This window comes from Vidua chalybeata, chromosome 3, assembly GCF_026979565.1.
Source record: "Vidua chalybeata isolate OUT-0048 chromosome 3, bVidCha1 merged haplotype, whole genome shotgun sequence".
Taxonomy (NCBI): Eukaryota; Metazoa; Chordata; class Aves; order Passeriformes; family Viduidae; genus Vidua; species Vidua chalybeata.
The window spans coordinates 59,632,996-59,654,455 of NC_071532.1; the positions used below are offsets into that span (position 1 = coordinate 59,632,996).

At 37.9% G+C, this 21,460-nt stretch overlaps 1 protein-coding gene across 1 annotated transcript in view; it reads right to left on the reverse strand.

The window, feature by feature from the left end:
- Window positions 1-5,604: 5,604 nt before the first annotated feature.
- Window positions 5,605-21,460, reverse strand: part of LAMA2 (laminin subunit alpha 2) — a 336,606-nt gene continuing 320,750 nt past the window's right edge. Inside the window, exons 58-64 of the mRNA XM_053937517.1 lie at window positions 17,267-17,379; window positions 15,609-15,798; window positions 13,121-13,276; window positions 9,546-9,699; window positions 9,052-9,182; window positions 8,245-8,467; window positions 5,605-5,867 (exon numbers count right to left, since the gene is read on the reverse strand). Of these exons, the coding sequence (XP_053793492.1) occupies window positions 5,710-5,867; window positions 8,245-8,467; window positions 9,052-9,182; window positions 9,546-9,699; window positions 13,121-13,276; window positions 15,609-15,798; window positions 17,267-17,379 (1,125 nt within the window). The 3' untranslated portion in view covers window positions 5,605-5,709. The remainder of the gene's footprint in view (window positions 5,868-8,244; window positions 8,468-9,051; window positions 9,183-9,545; window positions 9,700-13,120; window positions 13,277-15,608; window positions 15,799-17,266; window positions 17,380-21,460) is intronic.

Sequence of the window (21,460 nt, forward strand, 5' to 3'; positions counted from 1 at the left end):
TTTTTTTTTTTTTTTTTTTTTTTTTGTGGAAAAGGAAAGTAGCCAGTAATGTTTGATATTACCTATGCCTGGAAGTTTTTCCCTAAACTGGGGTTCTGCTGTACTCCATCAAGAGTAACCCTAATGCTGGGTGCTGTAGTGGATTGCAGCAGAGCTACTAAGTCTAATTGGGAAAAGGTTTCCACAGTGACATTAAGTGAAACAAAACACCCAGGGTGTTTTGCAGGCCTGTCTGTAGCTTCTGCAGTGAGCAAAGTTTGCTGCACAGTCAGCCCATGCTGCCCTGCTGTTCAGTTGGTGGATCAGGCTCATAATTTTGATTCTGCGGCAGTGTGGGCCCGAAGAGCTCTGGAGGTGGCATTTGCAGACACAGTGAAGGACAGCCTGTAGTTTCCTCTGGTCATTTGAAGTAGAAACTCTACTGGGTAGATGGGTGTCTCAGTAACAGTTTGACACAACATCACTTGTTTCTAAGCAGGAATATTTTTTTACAGCTGAAGGTTTACTCTCCTCTCAACATAATTGTCCACAATGCAGGCAAAGAACAAGCCAAGAAAAAATATAAGAAGAGCAATGACTTTCCCTTAAGCAAATATAGCATAAACTCAGAATCTTTAAATAAGGAATAAAATAGAGTTGTTGCTTGAACAGGTGCTAAATAAGAAATACTAGAATAACCTGTAATATTTGCATCTTTCCTGCATCTTCAAGAGGTCTGAACTGATGCAAACTGTAGAGGTATCATTCTCTGCTGTCTTAGGCCAGTCTATGCCTCCAGGCACTTCAGTGCTTAAGATGACTCTAACTTCATATAATTCAAAGTTGTGGAGAAAAGGGCTCTGGTTTATTCCATCTAACCCTCCGCCTCTGGGGTCATAGGAGTCCACATCACCCTACGTACTTCATTCCCTCAATTCAGAGAGATGGGAAGTTTTTCATCTCCCAGAGAGCCATTCTGTTGACATGGAACTCAGTGAAAGAGTGAGGCCTTTGGCTGTTTAAATCAAATTCACGTTGTATTGCAGTACAGAATCATAATGAAGAAAACCACAGGAAATGTAGCTACTCTAGGGCCTCAACTGCCAGTCATCCTTCCTTGCTCATGCCAACTAGAAGAACCAAAATTGTCAAAATAAATTATGTTTGAAAGGGTAGATGTCACAGCAGATTATTCAGCCTTGCAGCATTTTTCGTAATACTGTATATGATAAAAAATAGTCTTTGAAATTCTAGACACCTACTTTCATTATTATCCTCATTACAGAATGATAGATAAATGCTGGGCAGGAAGGAAGCATCAGTTTAATTTTGTACTCAAACGTACTTTAAAAAAAAGATGGGGTAAAAGGAGGGGACTCTAGCATTAGGAGAGTTTTGTGCAGTTCTCTTCAAAATAAGTGAAGAGTCAAATCCATAGTCAAGTGAAAACTGGGAGATGGGTGTTAGATTTGGGCTAAAGAATGATGTTGGTCTTGTGGGAGCATTAAACATGTATGAAAGCACTGACTGCTGGAGATTTTTCCCATGTGTTTTCTTTCTTTGTTTAAATTAGATATTTTAGTTTCTGAAGTGCTGTCATTTTATGCTATGTTGCCTACTAAATTTGAACAGGAAAGGATTTTTTTTGAGTTAAAACAGATGGCTCATATTGGGAATTATGTGGGACTTAATGAAGAAATTTTTTGTACCCTTGAGTATGAAGAATAACAATTTAAGAAATTGTTTTCAAGAAAGGTCTGTATGGTTTTATGTCTTGGTATGAAGCATGAAATGGTGAAAGTGATAATCCTTTCTATATATTTGCAGCAGACATTCAGCCCATGTGTGTACTCTGAGACTTGATGGATAACTGAAGAACTGGTAGACTTTTGTCATTAGGAACTGCAGATGATAAAAAGAAAGAAAAGGTTAAAAAGCCATTGAGGATATTTTCAGAAGAGTTTTATTTACTTTCCTAAAATCTTAACTGAAAACTGCAAGGTCTTCTTAAAAGTTTAAAAGCTAGTGTGTATATGGGGATTGGGAACTTTTGATGGTCTTTCAGTAAATGTGTTCTTATGAAAGGTATTGAGTACACTTTTCTTGTTGGTCAGAAACAAGTCAATGAAAAATTTTACTTGCATGCACTGAGAAACCCTTCAGTAGGTATCTCAGACTGCCCAGAATTTGAACAAGGGAAGGCCTAGAACTGACATTCCTGGTGGTTTCTATGATAAAAGAGAGATGGGAGAAATGGTTTGGGTTTTTTAGCATTTTACGTTTTTCCTGTGCATGCTAAAGAAAAATACTAAGCCAGAAACGTATTCTCTTTACAAACTTCTATAAAGAGCTGAAAGTATGATTTAATAAAATGCAGAAGAAAATTATTCTTTGCAAAGAGTTTCAGAACTGCTTGTATTTAAAATTGAAAACACAACCTTTTTCAACATAGCAGTTGGCCTAAATGATGAGGGATTTGTCTAATTCAGAGTAACTGTCTGTCATAAATGTCTAAAAGTGACAAGACTCAACAAGATCAATTTTAAAACAATTTAAAAACACCTGGATGTGTGGTTTTTTGTTTTGAAGTTTAGCAGCAGAGTATTTTAAGTGTGAGGGGGAAGATGGCAGTAAAAACATCTGTATACAAAATATCCACCAAAATAGGGTTTTAAATACTTGTGGTTTGTAAATATGTATTAAAAGTTTGCAGTTTTGAATTGGAAAGGTATTGCATTGCTCCCAGCACAGTCAGCAGTGGCATAATCTCCAGCAGCTGCATATGGCTCTAAAACTCACAGCCTGCTGGTTTCAGGCAATTTTAGTCTTTATCTGGAATCTGACAATCTATTAATCTCTTGTATGGCAAAAGGGAGTAACAGGGAGCTGGGATCATTCCCAGATGCTCTGCTGAATCTTCAAAGGCAGAAACTTTACTGACAGTACTCGGTGCATCCACTCACTGATCTATGAAAACAAATTAGTCAGGTTTTTCTGTTTCCTTTTACCTTATTTGCTGAAGTAGCTGTTGTTTCAGCCTACTGAGTGTATTTCCTTAAGCAGAAGACAGCAGATGGTTGATTTTTTTCGACTTGAAAGTTCAAGAAATGTAATAACGTGCATTGTTTCATTGTTTTTACTGTGTCCCACACATTCCTGGAAGGTCCCGAAGAGAGAAATAATTCAACAGAGCTATGAACATAAAGGCTTCTCTTTTTCTTTTTTCCCATTCCACTTATTTTATATAGAAACTCCAGTAATTGTTTTGAAGGCAAAGACATATTTTTGTGAAAGACCATTGCTGATGCAGCACTGAGCAGGGCAGTGGCAATTTCCTGCCTCTGAGGCTGGGCATGGTTTAACTCACAGAGCTCTAGGCTCAGTTGTGCAAATTTCCCTTGTGTCTTCAAGTCTGCCCTCAAAAAAACCCAAAATAAACTCCAAAACCTTTGCAAGCATGTGTGGGTTAAAAAGGAATTGAACATGTTGAATTGACTCTAGAGGCTAGGAAATGTGCCTGGGTAGTGTAGTGGGCCAACAATTGGCTGTTGTGTGTTGTGAGACATTCATAACAATAACATTGTCTTGGGGCTTCCTTTGTTTGTATTTTTTAAGACTTTTGGAAATACTAAACTGTGTTTGAAGTGTTATGGCCTGCTTTTCTTGAGCTGCTCAAACTACCCTGAAACTTTATAGGCATGAGAATAGGTAAACACATGAGGCATAAAGAATAACACAGAAACACATGAATATTTTACAGTGTGCTTGTTAAAAGCACAACCATGTAGCAGTTGAAGACAGTACATGTCCAATAATTAGGCTTTTTCAGAGACAAATGCATGCTTTACTAATTCTTAGCACTTTGAACACTGAGCAGCCATTAACTGTTTCTTAACATTAAAGGCCAGCTGCAACTAAAACTAGAATACTTGCTGAAGGCAATTACTTCAAGACTTCACAGAAGTTAGATGTTTTTCTTCAGGTGTATCTGATTGATGTAGACTCCCTGATAGAGTGACAGTATACATATTTATTACCATCTCTTTAATGCATTTTCCCAGTGTAAAGGTTTTTTTTTTTTTTTTCCCTCCCATGACAGTTTAAAGAAACATTGTATGCCAAAAAGCCCTTTTGTACAATACAAAGCACTCCTGCAGGAGTGCTCGCTGGCAAGCACAAATTTTGCAGCTGCCTTTCTTTTAGTAATGTCAGAATTTCTGAAACTGTGTATTCAAGGCTCTTTGTGGACAGAACAAAATAATTTTAAAAACCTTTTTCATTTAATTGCATGGTTGTGCTACCTTACGGCCAGGGGTTTTTATGTTGCACTTTTTTATTTTGCACAGGTAGGTTTTCTATGTTCCTACAGCAGCTGCTCTGAAGGTCCAATCACAACCTTTGCAAAACTACAGTTTAACAACTTGAAACAATCCACAGAAAACATAACCCACACTTCAGTGAACATTTCACAGCCCTCTAAAACATACAAAGCATGAGGAAAAAAACTAGGATTTGGCATTTTAGTGAGAATCTAGGAAGCAACTTTTCTCTTTCTATCAATAGTTAAACTGCTATCCACATAGCACTATAAGTTTTATTTAAGGAAGATTTGGGGTAACTTCTATATTCAGTATTCCTTAGAAACTGACAACATCAGGCAGAAGCAGCAGGGTTGAACTTTGGAAGCTGCTTTTATAGTAAGAATTTCATTAATAGGTAACAGCAGAGATCAGTAGTAGGTGTTGCACTAATAATCTCTGGAATGTTCTTGCTTCACCTCTGTTCTGCTCCAAGTCTCAAGATTTCATCTTCCTTTAGAAAACTGGTTTGAGATTTTTGCTGTGTGCAACTTCAGCATCATGTGGGAGAGAGCAGCAATGCCAAACTTTATTAAGGATCATTTAAAACTGTATTTCAAAGTAAGAAATAGAATAATAGAATCAAATTCTACTCTCTCCATTGGAGACTCAATGTCCCAACACCAAACAATGTAACCTCTGTTAAAATTCAATGCTGTTGAAGTGTTATAGCAGGGATTTTAGTTTAGATACTTTAATCAATAATCCCAAATAAATTAACTAAGTACCAACATTTTCCTTCCTGCACTTGGTTCCATGACAGCAGCGATATAGAGCACATATAATTTCTCAGTGAAATTTCATGGGAAATATTATGATCAGAAAAGTTTTGTAAAAGCTCTTGGGTGTGACCAAAGCATAATTTTTTGAAGCAAGTTAATATGCTAATGAAGGATAAGGTTGTGCATGCCCACAAGTGCATTGTATTTAGACTTGTAAAGGAATATAAGTTTAGAGATCTACCCCACCAAAAAATCATTTAGGGAACATTTCAGAGAGTTGGACTCAATGATCCTTATGATTCTCTTCTAGCTTGCAGTGTTTTCCCATCCTGCATTCCATAGAAAAGAAACAATCTGCATAATATATGGTCTCACTCATTACAAGAAAGATGAAACATTTCCATTTCAAGCTATAAGGAAAAAGATGGATAAAAATTACTGTGTTACTCCCTTAATGAAGGTGATGGGGGGGAAGGGATTAGTTCATGCACTCCTGGGAGGTACATTGAAAGAGCCATTGGAATATACCACAAACACTACTCAAATATTTGCACAATGACATTTTATTATTAATGCAATGAAGATATAGATTTTTTTTTTTTTAAATCTGAGGTGCTTATATAAACAGACCAATACTGGCTGAGTGACCATCAGTCTGCAGGGCACGACAGTGGCTGGACACCCTTCAGTTCCAAAGCTTTGCTAAAGTTAATCTCTTGAGGTTTTGCAGTACCCTTGGTGAGCTTTAGAAATCGAATACATCCTTTAAAACGGATATTAGTTGTCAGCCCAAACTGGGTCACACCATCTGAAGGAAGGAAAAAAATTAGAAAGGAATTATGTTAGTTTGTGTTGATACTTAATTTTGTTCTTTGAGAATCCTGCATGAGAACAGATGCCCCACCAATATATGAATGTTTTATTTGCTGTATATATTCATTATTAAAAAATTACAAACATTATGAGCATATGTAATGAATGCTTATGTTAGATAACCATCCAGACGTCTTTTTTTTTTCTATCCTACTATGAAAGTGGCAGAATCTGAACACATATAAACTGCCATTGTAACCCATGTATGCAGCTTGCTACCTACAAATGGTTTACAATATACACATGATGCTCTGCAGATATTCAACTTCTCAAGCTGTTTATGCACAGAATAATAGAGGGGGGAAAATTTGCCAAAATGGATGGAATTCTCAGTCCTAATGTCACAAAGAAGCCACTTCCTCAGGATGGATTTCAGATGTCATTTACAGACTGGTTTTGATAGTTTTCAAGTATGCTTTATTTTCCCTTGCTGATAGTAAAGCCAGGAGTTGGAGTATATATCTTCCACTAATGAAGGAGGGGATGGAAGTGAGGGTGGTTTGATTGGGAAACTGGAAATATTTCTCTCAACTGCTTGAAATTCGTGGCTCAATTTGTTTCTCAGTATTCTTCCAAGTAAATTGCAAAAGTAACTTTACACTTATAGAGACTGTCTGGCCACAGCATTATTCTGTTTCACAGAGGATAAGATGGCTGAATCCATTTGTCTCTCCTTGGATGGGGAAGAGTGATAGCAGCAGCTGAATTCTAGCTTTTATGGGTACACAGGAATCTCTATTCTTGTCCACACTATGGTGATGAAAATTTTCCCTACACAGGAAATTCTCCATCAGCTAATTCTAGCTGGTTTACAAGTGTTTTGATCTATTTATGCAGCTTCAAGAGGACTGGAAAATACAAATACTAATTTTACAAAATCGCTTGGTATTGTGATTCAAATTTGTGATGCAGTGTCTAGGTACTGGGAAAGTTAAAACAAATCCTGGATGAGCTAGACTAGGCAGCAAAGGAAGAGGGAAGCGTTTACACATGCAGTAGGTTTATTAAATAATTTCATAACTTGCCATGTGGCTGAACTCATGAATATCCCTTCAACATGAGGTAAGTGTAGGTTTGTTTTGTACAGATTGCAGTGTTACTGTGATATGTGTTTCTCCTCTTGACATGCAGTCCAGAACGAGATAGTAACTCCATCTGCAGGGTTTCTTCAGTGCTGGCTCCTATGCTAGAATCTTGTTTTGTTATAAAAAGGCTGCCACAAAGCTGTTTTCCTTCTGGCACAAAGTTGTTGGTCTTTATTGATAGTCATTGTGACTAAAGTTCAACTCTCATATGTCAGTACCAAGGACAATTTTTTAAATGTTCCAAAGCTTGAGAGAGAAGTCTTTTTAGATGCACTGTATCACACATTAGAATGGGTGAAAAAAACAGCTTCCAGAAAATAATTTAGGAATTAACTAACTCAGAGGTATCTTGCCACTGACCTCAATACACACTAGAGAAGACACATACTGCAACACACTTTGCCTTTTTGTTTTGGTTTGCAAGCTAGAGGGAATATTTATTACAAATGCAACAAAATTGGTACTTTGCAAACATATTAACTGTAATTTCAGAAAGTAAACTTCTGTTAAAAAATTTATTGACTGTCTATGAAGAGATGAATACTAGCATTCATTATCAGCTTAGTAGAAGATGAAGCCAGCTACAGACCTCAGCTCAATCCTTGATACTGTTCAATTGCCTCTGCATAAAACAAGTTCTCTTGAGGGCTTCCAGAATACTGATTAGCAAATGTATAGTATGGGTTTTTTTTTCCTTTAAAACCCAGCAGACCACAAGCAAAGGAATTAATTAGAAAGAGATGGTGTCTTAACTCTCTGTGCAAGCTGTTGTTCTTACTCCTCAGTTCCTCAGGTTTTACAGGCTGATTTACACATACACTGCCCTGCCCCCTCAAGGGCATATATACATTCTTTGGTTAAAATTTGCTGTTTCTAAGTTAAATTTAAATATGCCAAATGCTGTTACTATTGCAATGTAACTTACGCTATTGCTAAACAAAAGTTTTGAGAGGCTGTATGTGTGTGAACAGCAGAAGGCAGAAAATCTGCCTGATCCCTTGTGACAGTGCCTACATTTGAAATGGGGCAGGGGTATCTGCGACAGTCTCTTGTTGCAGAACTTCTTGTTCTGAAATGCAGCTGAATGCACAAATGAGCATCCACGCCAACTGATACAAACTCAACCTGTCTTATCAATCATCTTTAGCATACTAGTCCTACTTACAGTTAAGTCATTACCAAGGCAGCATTATTGGAGCCTAAGTAAAGCATAATTTGTGTGCTCACCAGGATAGCCTCCGACAAAGAGAGGGTCATTTGTGTCTGCTGAGGTTGAGGCCTTGTTTGGGCTGTCAGTCTCCACCTGTCTGCCATCCACAGTCAGCTCCAAGTGGTGTTTGATCTTGTTTGCAAGAACCTTGTGCCACTGCCCATCACACAAACTGCCTGGTGCATCCGGCTCATAGACAGCAGAGAATCGGCCTGCACCATTGTCAACGTGAAACATCACCTGAAAAGCACAGCATGGACATCAGCAAGCTTTCAAAACAGTTCAGTTGATTTTGTTTGTTTGTTTTGAAGGCAACATGGTTTGACTGTATGCACAAAAGACCATGTGGATTGCTGTCCCTCTGGGATCTACGTTCTATCACTGAGTTAACACAAGTGGAAGTATGCAAAATTGCTGTCTAAGCTGTCATTTTCCCATTTTTTTTGGTCTTAGTTTTAGGGTGTTTTACACTCTTCTAAAATCTTTATAGTGATAGAATAATGACTGGTTTTCCACACTGTGAATCAAAAAATATCCAAGAGAAACTAGTATTATTAATGACAAAGCCTTTCCTCAAAACTTATATGGTCACTAATTTAAAACCTGATTGAAGTTTTAGGAGACTCAAGTATTACAGAATCTTTTAAACTATCTTTTAGAAGTGTAAGATCCTCCAGATGTATGGAAAGGTCCAAGTATGGCTCTCCTTCTAGAGCCCTGATATTGTTTGAGACATCTTGGGATTGGGATAGTGACCTTGCATTTAAACTACCTATGCTGTCTAAAAGCAGTTTATGAAGAAACAAAATGGCTTTGCTACTCACTTTTCCACCTACTAATTCAATGCCAAGCCCATCCATTTTCTGGCTGCTGACTCCTAGGAGAACACCATTCATTCGTGTTGTACGGAATTCAAATTCCACAAGCAGATCTGTTCCCACTCTGTATGCACCAACTTGGAGAGAAAAGGAGAAGCACAATAAAATGACTATAAGCATCTAATATATTATTCCTAATAATCATCACAAAAATTGTGCTCAGTGTAGGGCAAAGTAACTAACTTGGCATTGTTAATGCACTCCCTTTCATGTGAAACCATGTAAATAACTTTTATGGCAATTATGCTTACTGCAAGACCTAGCTAGGAAGTCACACAGTTTCTCCTCAGGTGGGATAACTAAAAATGATCAGCAAGAGTTTCAAGTACTGGTCTCACTCTACCTCCAGCCAACAGGAGTTAGATAACACTGGGAGTTTTTGAAAGCAGAATCTCCTCTTTCTCTGTTCTTTGACTATCACCAGAATTGCTGTTCCTTACCTGTTTTGGCAAAGCCTGTTCCATCGAAGTACGTTCCCTTCTGTGCAGTGACAAAGCATTTTCCAACGTTGAAGCTGGAAGTTGGATTATTCAGGTCAACAGGTGATTCTGTCATTTTAAAATTCCTGATGCAGCCATCAATGCTATGAAGGACCTGCAGTCAATATTTCAAACAAAATGTAAAACTATGAGAAGCAAGCCTAAAATATGCAATCAATGAGTGCATTTTCTCTGCTTCTCTGCTGGATTTATGGAGCTGAATAAAACTTGAATTTTACGTGGCTAATTCTTAATATCTGATTGTAAGTGGAATCTACTCTTAATCATACTGAGGATGAATTACATTACTTTTCAGGGACGTGATCAGTCACATTTCTTTGGCTTACTGGAAAGGACATAAAATAATACACCACATAATGAAACATAGCAAATTACATCAGCAATGCAGGAATTTAATGGCCTATACTTTGCCTTTTTAATTGACTAGGTTATGAGGTTTGCAAGTAAATGAAGATAGTGGCTATAGTTCTCTGGGCTGCTGGTAATTTTACTAGGTGGGTTTTCTTTTTTCCCTTCCTTTAATCACTTTACTGTGGGGCTAATGTTGCATGGTAAGCCAGAGGTAATGCAGGTAACATCACTGCTAAAATGAACAAAGTCCCTATGTGAAGACTGCACAGTCTGATGACTCCATTGATGAGGGCCACTCAGTTGGCCAGAGAGGCAGGTGGAGGCAGGGAATGTGCTCATGTCCATGGATGCTCCTGTGCAGAGTAGCAAACTGCACCTCCAGTTTGGCTCCTGTGCTGGGCACACCGTGACCCCCAGCTGGGGGTCTGGGCACACTAAGAACGGTGGTTTGAGTACCCACAAATCTGCCTGGGGCAGGGGTTGTTCTGGGTGTGAGCAGGGCATCCCAGTGGGACTTCTGAAAGCCACTGGCATCTCCTCCAGAACTTGCCCTCCTTTTTCTCTCCAAGGTCAGCATGAAGCTGCATTTTGGTCCTCAGATTCAGACAGAGCTTTTGATCTTTGACTTAAAGAGTTAGGAAAATCTATCCTTGATACCAGTGAGACAGAGGAAAATGATACATCATGTACTTGGAGGAAGAAAAAGAAGATATATTCATAAGCACTGCAGTAGAAAGGAGGAAAATAAACATCAGCATATAAAATTCAGCCTAGAAATACATACAAATACAAAAAGGACAAAGGCACACCTGCAGAGAGAAGTCTTGACTCTGCCCACTGCCCCGTCTAACAATATTCTGACCCGTAATTGGAAAGAATTTCCAAGAATTTATTTTTTTGTAAATCAAAGTTGTATGTACTATGAAATAATATAGCTTATTACAGCTAAATACACCTGTGCAATATTTTAATGAGAATTTGAGCAATACCAGTGAATAAATTCAGTTCTGAGATGAACAATGCTTTCTGTAAAATTTTTCATAAGTAGTCCTTTTTGTAATTTCTAAGTACGTCATCTCCAGATCAACAAATCTTGTTATCAAAAAAGAGAAATGCAAGAAAACAAAACAAAACAAACCTTTACTGCAAGATTAAATCACAGAAATGCAAGATTTGTAGATGATTCAATAACATTCTCTAACTTTACAATTTTCTCTTCTCTATGGAAAAGCAAATCTGGTTATACTTTAGCATGGGAACAGTAATAGGACCTCTTTTGCTGAAAGCAGAGTTTTGAGTGCTCAAAATGTGTCATCTGCTGAAGCTCAACAAGTGGGTATCAGTCTTCTACACTGAAAAGGAAGCCAACCCACCATGGTTATGTAATAGATTACCGCGTAAAAAGACTAATATGTGTACAGAAGAAAGCCCTGACTGAGATGCACATCCTTTCAACTTGGTTTTTTGCTTCAGAGCCTCAACCTCAATGAAGCTACAACCCAACACTGTCTCATACATCACAGTGTATTTTACTGAGCATAACTGGAAGGCAAGCGTTGGTTTTTACATGACATTTGAAGTCACAGCTTCATTTAAATCCCAAAGCACGTAAGACTGTCAGGACCTGACATGACTGTTCTTGCCAGACTGAGCCATTTATCTGTATGGGTTCCCTCCATTACCTCTGACAAATAGGTAAGGACACAGTGTTATCTTTCTCCTTAGATTAGTATGTGTAAATTGCAGATACATTTCAAAGAGCATAAATTGATACTACTAGGAATTATATGTTGTGGGTAAAGTACTACTTTTGGTTTTCAGTGCATCAGATTTGGTTTGGTAAATCCTAATGATTTAGAATTGCCTCAATTTGGGCTTTCTGTGCAATCAATTATTTACTAAGAAACATGATCTTACAGGTCAGTTTCTTTTATGAAATACAACTCTCAGATGTAGAGCGGTTACTCACCCGCTTTGTTCCCTATGAATGAGTTAATACATGGACTTAACTCTAGGAATTCCTATTCTGTATTTATTTTGTCCACTTAAAGAAGGGAACTATTGGCTGTCCATAATGGTATTGGACATTAGAAAATTGTATTTTCCATTCCATAAACATCTTGGTATAATGATATTTACTAATGTGCAGCTTCTTTGGGAGTCTGTTTTGTTTTCTTACCAGATTTGTGCTTTGCCTGCTCTTCATGGGTTCTCTGTATCTATTCAGGATGAACCCAGACATAGGTCCTACTGACATTCCATTTTTTGTGTGTCTGAATTGTGCTGCACTAGAGGCTGAATTTGTTCTTTACAATAATAAAATTCATTCAGGTTCTGGCTTCTGCTTTGAAAGAACCATCGTCACAGAGAGCAAAAGAAAGCATGGAAGAGGTTTTTCTCCCATTCTGATCCTGGTGTAGCTTGGGAGGTTGGAAGGGCATCAGTAAGATGACTGGCATGGAGTTGTGCAGACAGATACAGTAAATGGTCTGGGTGACAGAATACAGTGTTCCTAGTTAACTCTACAAAATTTAGGACACAATGATATTTATTTCTCTGGGCTCTCTGTTATCTTCCATGTTAGCATGGAAGCCGGGGATTTGAACCAAAAGAGTGATACATTTATATATGCACATTTAATCTGGAAACAGAAGGAGGACAATAGAATTTGCACAACCTTCCCTCAAAACACACTCTCTCCTCTTTTAGTAACAGCAACACAAAACTGATTATTACAATAAGCAACAGTATACTGGGTACTTTGTCCAGGGTAATTCTGGCTTCTGCTGCTCCTTGTAGGAGATCCTTTCACTGTTTATTAGCATTTGCTGCTAGATTAATTACAGCTAGGAGAAAGGGCAAGTGGTACTCAGGAACCTGTACTCTAGCCGTGCAGTGATCCAAGTGGATACAAGTGTATGGAACTTTCTGCTTTTCCAAAAGAGTAAATAACTCTGCTATTTCATTTTTTTTTTTTTTTGCATTAACTGGATTCTGAGTCAGATCTTTCCACTGACAGAATGTGTTCACCTCCTCTAAGGTCCATTTTATCCATATCCTTGAGCAGTCAGAGGGATAAGCAAGACAGAACAAAACTGGGAAGACATTTGTACAAATCAGGACATACTTAAAGCATGTAAGATAACTTAAACAAATTTGCTTACCGGACCAATTCTCCTGGTTGTGTAGTTAATGGGCAATCCTCCCACATACAGCATTCCTACAACATCCAGTATATCGGCCTTCTTGGGGCTCACAGTCCCGTTAGAGACACCATCTACTATGAGGTTTCCTTCTTGCTTCATTCGACTTACTTTTATCTAGAAAGACACAAAAATGCAATACAATTACAGATCATTTTCTGACAACCAAGCACTTTCCGACTGTAACTGGTGTTACAGTCCAAAATATATAACAATACACAAGAAAGTAGTAGGAGGGGTTAGAGAAGTAACCACAGCAGTAGCTATGGATAACATTTATAGAACAAAGCTCCTGAGCAAGGTTTTGTACCAACATTTGACTGTATTTTACTTGCATCTGGGTCAGGAGGCATCATGAAAATTATTTACTAGAATTACTGAAAAGACTTGAGATGCCTTTAAAATGCTTCATTGTAATAGGCACGGCACAGTATTTTTTTTCCTGGAATCAGACAGCAATTTTAAGTACTGTGAATAGGTAAGTACTTCAGAATAAATGCTGAATGTTATGGCACTGATTGCAAATCTTTATAGCAGCACATGTTTGCAGAAAATATGAGTTTATGATTCCACTAGCTTGGACATGCCTCAGATCATAGTTCATGCTAGAGTAAATATAATCCCAACTATGTTCTGTTGGTATTATGGCTTCTGTTCAGACAAATGGACTGTGAATCACATGGAGGGAGTGCAGTTGCTGAAGAGCTGAGAAAATTCTAGGCCAGTGTCTTTCTAAAAGTTTATATTGAAATCTCTACAACTCAGTGTAATAATGGTTATGCATAAAAATGAATAAATGCAAAATACATCATGCATGTTAGCAGATTCCTAAACAGTGTAGTAGTTGGCTCACCAGAATAGCAAAGAGAGACAAACAGCATTTTTTGGCTTTTCTTTAACATGGCTGCTTCTGCTCCAGTGTGGCAGTATATCTGTCATGCAGTAGGAATGACAACATTGACAAGGATGGCCTGAAGGTGAGGGCCTGAACTTGGTGTTTACAGGCAACTGTAAGTTTCAGATGGATAACTATGCCTTGGGCAGAAGGAAGATTAGGTGAGTGAGACAGGAACTGGGAACAGACATTCTTACAAAGGACCTAAACAGATAGGATAGCAGCAGCACCAAGTAGGTTTCTGTAGGACTGATGGAAATGTTTTTAACCTAAATCATTCCAAATGGAGAAAAGGTTGTCACTAAAGGATTATTTTAAGGAAAAGCCCCTGCTTTACCAGAAACAAAGACTGTGGTCTATTCTTAAAAGCATTTCCTTCTCTCCTTCTAATTTTTTTTTTTTGGGAGCTGTGACTTTGTCTCCATTCTCTGCTACAGAAACAGGATCTACAAAAATGGGCCCTCTCTTGTTGAGTGCCAAGCTGCATGCCCAAAGAGCAGAATCTTCCATTAAGAAATATATGCTCCACTTAGTTCTCTGAGAATAAAGAGTAAATGGCTAAAGAAGCAAATGTATCTCTTCTGTATGTACAGAGGGAATAGCAGAATGATGACTTGGTCTGCTGCCAGTGCTTCCAGGCATTATATGAAAAAGATAAATGATTAATACAACTTCATTTTTTCCCTTTATGAAACACCTTGGTGTAGAGCAGTTGCTATCATCAAAAAGTTCATGACTAAAAATCTCATGAAAATAAAATTCCTGGAGAACAGAGTGGAAATGAGGCAATAAAGTGTAAGAGAAAGTGCAATTCGATTTTTTCTCATTTGGGGATGAGATGTGGATGCTGAATTTCTAAATATCTCTACAAAATTCAGTGTAACTTATAGCATATAAATTCAACCCACAGTTACATGTATACTTTGCTTCTTTGTCTTGAATGGTGCCTTCCAGCATGTTACCTAATGAATATACTGTGTGTCTGTTGTCCTTGGCCCAGTAAATAGTAAATTTCATGGCTTTGATAGCATTCCTTCTCTTAGCATCCAAATGCTAATGCATTACATATAATGCTCCTTAATAAAGTCCCAGAAGGTGATGCCAAATATATCCATGAATATCATATTTATTCCCTACTGAATTAATAATCCAGGGAAGGTTTACATACATGTTACTTATTTTTTTTCTTTGTTCTCAGCAATCTGCCTTAACAATGACACTATTAATCTAGAAACAACTGGTTTTAATGATGTATTCCATCATCATGAGCTGATACTCACATGAGCCCTATTAAGCAGGAAGGAACATTTTCTGTAGTTCCTTACTATACATGGCACATATTTTAAATATATTCAGAAATATGTGTTTCCTGAAGGATAAATTCCTGTGTACCAGTGCATCTGACAGAAATTTTTGCTAGATTATTTTCTTTTTCCCCCGGAAATACTAGTTGTAAAGTTTGGTTTGTGTGAACTACATTGCAAATATCTCAAAGCAAAACAAAGCTCACTCTTACCATTACAAAAAATAATTTAGAATTAGACACTATTATACCTGGTGCCACTGGCCATCATTTATTTTGCTGGAAATCATTGTGCTGGTGTTTCCACTCCCCAGATCATAACTGAAGTAAGGCAAACCGTTCTTTATCTGAACTGTAGCAAAATCAGCATGGTTGATGCGGGCCATATAAAACAGCAAGCCAGAATCAGCTGTTGTTCGGACTTCAAATTCAATTGTAAGCCTAGGAATCAAACAAACAGGAAACAGTAAAAAAAAGGAAAAGATATTTGGAGTCAGGCACTAGGCAAATCTGCTTTACCTTTTTGTGTTTTTTCTACAAAAAAATTATACTGCTAGTGGCCAATTTTACTTGTCCATTAGAATTCAAGAAAAATAATCTGGTTATATGCAAATTACATTTCACACCTATCTGATCCCTGACATGTGAGCATTCATTAGTTCCTTTGCTGTGGACATACAAAACTACAATCTTGGCATAGAATTTCAAGATGTAATTCTCAGCTGCAGTTGTAGCATCTAGAAAATCCCAGTGCTTGTAAAATTCCAGCAGCGTTATCCGTCATCCACACACATGATGTTCACAAAGAGGAGAGAGGTGTAGTGACAGCTGGCAAATGTTGAGTTTCTAATGAGTTGTATTGCCTGAAGACAGGTTGCAAAACTTTTAAAGATGCAGACAGGAGAGTTCAAAATGAGGATATAAAACTCTTATTCTGATCTCTCCCAAGAGAAAATGAGGCTGTGTCTGAGCAAACCTAATGACCCCTTGGACAGAATGGTAATGTTGAGAACCTCCTCTACAGCGAAGAACCCCAGTGAAGAAATTATTTAGATTTTCTAATGCTAAAGTTGTACTGGCAACACATCGCTAAACTTGCTCAAGCTGAGCTGCAAAGTCAGTACCTGAAAGCAGCTGATAATAGAAATGAAAAATCATTGCATGAAAATGATCAGTCCAGGATCATTCCTAGTTTTCTAACATTAAAATATGTGGTACAACATCTTTATAGGGATAAATAAGTGTGGGGCTAATGGATTTGGAAACTATAAGCAGCAAAATTGCTTAGTGGTGTGACATGGCACATTTCTTAATGACCATGTGCTTGCAGACCAAAAAAAACCAAAAAAAACAACGAACAAGTTCTATCTTCACAAATCCATTGAAAAAAGCTGCATTTTTATAAACAGTTCATGGAATTCCTTTACATGTCAACAGTTACATGTACATAGTGTTATACTTTGAGGTAGCAATATAATTTTTCCTATTTACTGTGCTAGATTGATCTTAACTATTGGAGGAAAGGGGAAAAAAAATTCCTCATTAAAAGAAGTTATCAAGTTACTGAACAAAAAAACCTTCCTCTGAAAAAGCCATCTTTGACATCAGTTGCACAACCTGATTCCATTACTCTGGTTTTTAGCAAATCAGTCTGGGATCTGTGTGTGCCCAAACCTTCACAATCAAAGAGGTAAATTGCTTTTGTGAGAGCTAATTAGATGGGCATTTCATTGCCTAGATTTCATGCTTTAATGCTTTCTTAGGTTTGGTTAATGAAATTAATTAGTCATGGCATGTGATCTTTTCAGATTATGACCACAGTTTTCGGAGATACCTTTGAGAGAATTAGGATGGGCATTTTATTTTGACACTATGCCATCATAATTCATTGCTGAAACAAGCAACATACCTGTTTTTCACTTTGGTGTCATCAAATGCAATTGCAATATGGCTGTTCCTTGAAAGACCAAACTGCTTGCCACCTTCTAAAATGGCTGGATCTGTGTCAGTAGCACAGGAATCCTGCAAAATATACAGCAATCATGTAAACTTCATATTTTGTATCTGTCTGAGCTGTGCATATGCTGGGAGTCTCCCAACTGCTTGGGACTGAGAATATTGTACCTAGTCTAGAGACTGGCCCTGCAATTTTCCAGCGGGCTGATGTCTCATCACACCAGCTAAAGTTATAAACCAGTCTGACAGGAACTTGGTGCAAAAGCAGAGGTCATTAAGATAGCTGTAAAAGCAAATAAAAGTAATATATGAACATTGCTGCTTTCATGCTTTCACCAGTGGACATTTACAAGAGTCTTAAGTGATTTCCAGGCAGTTCAGTGTCTCTTAACTCACATAACTGAGTTTTACACAGTAGGATGCCCTCTTACAGAAATGAAACAAGATTTAAGTTTTAAAGGGATGCTTTGTTGTCAACTTGAAATCCAGTCACCTTAAAAATAACAAGTTAAAAGTAATTTCAGATCTTGCAGCTGTCAATGAGTCCTTCTTTATATTGTTTTACAACTGTATTCTTTGCTTAATGTGCTGTTGTTTCCCCCGGTACTGTTGGAAGGCCCCCACAAACAATCAGGGAATCCGAATAACTGATGGATAGATGTAACAGCTGTTGAAATCCCCCAGCTGTCTAACACAGAGACATTACCCAGGTTGTAAAGAAAGAAACCCCTCCCTGTAGTTCCACTTCTATTAATCTTGAAGTAGTGCAACAATGCAAGGTAAAATACCTTCTGTCCACTGTCATTTTCTCGTTTTAATTTCACCAGGTCTTTTAATCTCTGGTCCTAAAGCTCTTGTATAGGGGTGCCTGGGGAAATGTGAGACCATGGTAATTACCAGCTTCTACTCATGTCTGGCTTTTGCCTCCCGCTGAGAGTATTGTGTGGAAACTACTCAGAGGATCTAACTCAACAAAATATCGGACAATACTGCTGGGAAAGAAACAAACTTTGATAGCTGCAAGCTCTGTTTTTAAGCACTGTGGCTGCTATCATTTTGGATTGGTGACAGTCTCTTATTTAAGCCCTGACTCAGCAGGGGCCTGCAAAGCACAAGGCGCAGTGCCTTGCTGAATGAGTTCTTTCTCTGAAACATTTTGAAAATGTCATGAGTGACTTAAGCCCTGAGATTTCAACTGCAAAGAGGAAATTTATTTCCCTCTCTCACTCAGTTTTTCAGTAATATTTTTTGCTTTCATACATCACAAAGATCTTCACAACAGTATACAACACCTCTAAAATATAGTTTTGCATAATAAATGCTCTAGTTTGAATATGACAGAGTAGAACACCATGCATTATGACAAGAACAATTGATACATCAATATGCAATGGGGGGAAAAACAGGGATAATACACCAGGACCAAGCAGGGTTATGAATGTATAATACCAGTCTTCAAGTGATCATCAAAAAGAAAAAAAAATATTCCCATAATGCAGGGTAAAATTCTGAATTATGTTAAGCTTTACAGGCTTATCTAGAAGTCTAACAACTAAGCCAATAACAATACCATGCATATAATACCTTCAATTACATTTGAGCTTGCTAAAATTTAAAGATAGGGAATAACAACTGGTACAGGAAAGAACTGGAAAATACATACACACACCTTTCCCTGGCACATTTTTACATTTTACGTGGTAAAAGGATATAATCTGACAGCAAATTTAATCCTAGGCTGGTATATGTTAGTAAAGGATCTGACCCTTACACAAGCTGCTCCCCAGCACCAGTAAACACTACAGTTTTTCTTCATTCCAGCAGGGTGACTGTAAGAAAGGGCAAGGAGTGTGGGAGAGTGTCCAATACACCATGATGGCTGGAATCATAGCATACAGTGATTGTTTACTAATAACTACTTATAATAATAAGCATTCATTAGGAAAAGTCAGCAAAATGAAAAAAATCCCGGTAGGGCATGTTTAAAAAACACCCATATTTTATTCACAAGCCTGTGTCCACTTTTGTTTTATCTAAGGCGAGCCAGCTTTACAGCTTTCACCAGACTGTGCACTAAGCATGGGTCACCAGCCTGTATTAAAATATCTCAGCTTTGCTTTTTGAGTAAGGGCCTTAATGTGTCCTGGCTGCTTAATAATCTCCCACATTACATGAGAGAATGAACTCTTCAGCTGCACTTTACTTCAGTCTTGTAAGATGTCAGGGACTTGACTGGTAGGTCAAGAAGCTTGGTGCATATGGCAGAAGAAATGAAGAACAGAAAAGGCCACTGGTGGACTGTCACACACTCTCCATATTCTCATTTGCTGTATTAGTAATTACAAAGAAAGTAATTAGTAGAAAAAGCACTGAAGCAGCCCCCACAGTTCACTGGATACTGTTAATAAGACAAGGCAGAAATGCATGGATCAAAAGAGGGAGGTACCGTCATGGAGTCAAAGGCAGAAGAAAGGCTGGCGCTCTTCGTTTCAGCGGCAAGCAAACCCTGAGGAGCAGGGAAAATGTGAGGCAGAAGCAGCAGTTACCCAGTGTTGAGGAACATTCTGGCATTCACAGCAAGCAGCAGCAGACTGGTGGCTGGTGTATTTCCCAGCTGTCCTACTCATGGATCTTGTCTTGCGTTTAGTATGGGGTAGGTTTTTTCCTCATTTGGGATTCAACTGCCCTCCCCTTTTACATGCAGATGGATGTATGTAGATAAAAAAGGTCCTAAAAGTACTCAAATAGAGCATATAAGTTATTTAAGCCTCCTATGTGAAAATACATTTTTCTGCTGTACATTTTCCATATCCAGTCCTTCTACACTGAGATTCTGTATAATTTACTGTAGTATGAGTGCCACCTTATATGAGTGTTACCTCATTACCAGACCACAGTTACTTTTTTGCAACAGTCCCCTTAAAAATACTTCTAAGAACTCACTAATATGAATGTAACAGCTATCCAAAAGCTTGCCTTATTTAAAATAGTTTCAAGTCTTCAGCATACTAAAACAGTTTCATTATTTCCAAGAGAGAAGTGGAGTAATGGTGTTTTATTTAGAATTCCTGTTTTAAATTATCACTGCTCTAGATACGTGATATACAAAGCTCACCTAGTTGGAATGGCACTAGTTTCTGATATTAATGAGTAGATCTAGTCCTCTCAATTTTGCCATTTTAATGGTGTTTATAGTCTTAGGAAGTGTGCACTTGCTCTTTCATGCTCTTCTGTGGTTTGTTTCTTTGTTTTGTTTTTAAGGCTTGATCAAGGGATATTACGACTGCATTCGTCACAACAGTGAGCATTAAGCTGGATAATCCTTTTTACCGTATTGCCTGGTTCCTTATCTTTCTATAGAAGCCTTACTGTACTGCAAATTTGCTTTGAACTCCAAACAGAAAAGCTGCATGGTAGCCCTGGTGCTACAACTACTCCACCTTGTGGGAACGAGTGACAACCGCTGCCCTAGAGCATTGAGAGGCCGGTGTTTGTAACTGTGGGGCTTGGGGCACAGTAATAACTGAGATACAGCTTGCCTACCTTGAACCCATGTACGTGAGGGGGAGATTTCAGCAATACTTGATAAGTCCTTTTAGCTAAAGCTGTGCCATAATATATTGGCTAACAAAGGTGGTCATGTACCTCAAATAGAATTTTGGTTCTTAACTTCTTGAAACCATTTCATTATTATTGAAGTGCAAATTCCAGTAATGCAAATAGGTTCCTAACTGGGGAATGTGCAGTCTTTTCACACATTTTGAAACCTCACTCATACTAAACTATAGCCTGCATAAACCTGTCAGTTGTATTCAGATCTAAGAAAATACAAATAATTTTCCCCTCAAAAATATCTTCCAGTGTATGTATTAATCATTTTCATATTCAGATGTGTAAACCTATGTTTGTGAACAGTAAAATATTGCATCAGATTATAAAACTACTACACTTGTGAGAGAAGGAGTTTCTTCCTTAAATTTTGTTGAATAAGACTGCTTGCCACTATCTCACTGTTTATTTCTGGTAACAACAGTTGAGCTCAATTTAGCAGTGACTGGGGTTTCATTTTGTAATTCTCCTGACTGAACTTATAAAACAGCGGTGGAGGAATTGCCATATCGAATAGGCCTCCTGGTTTATCTTTTTT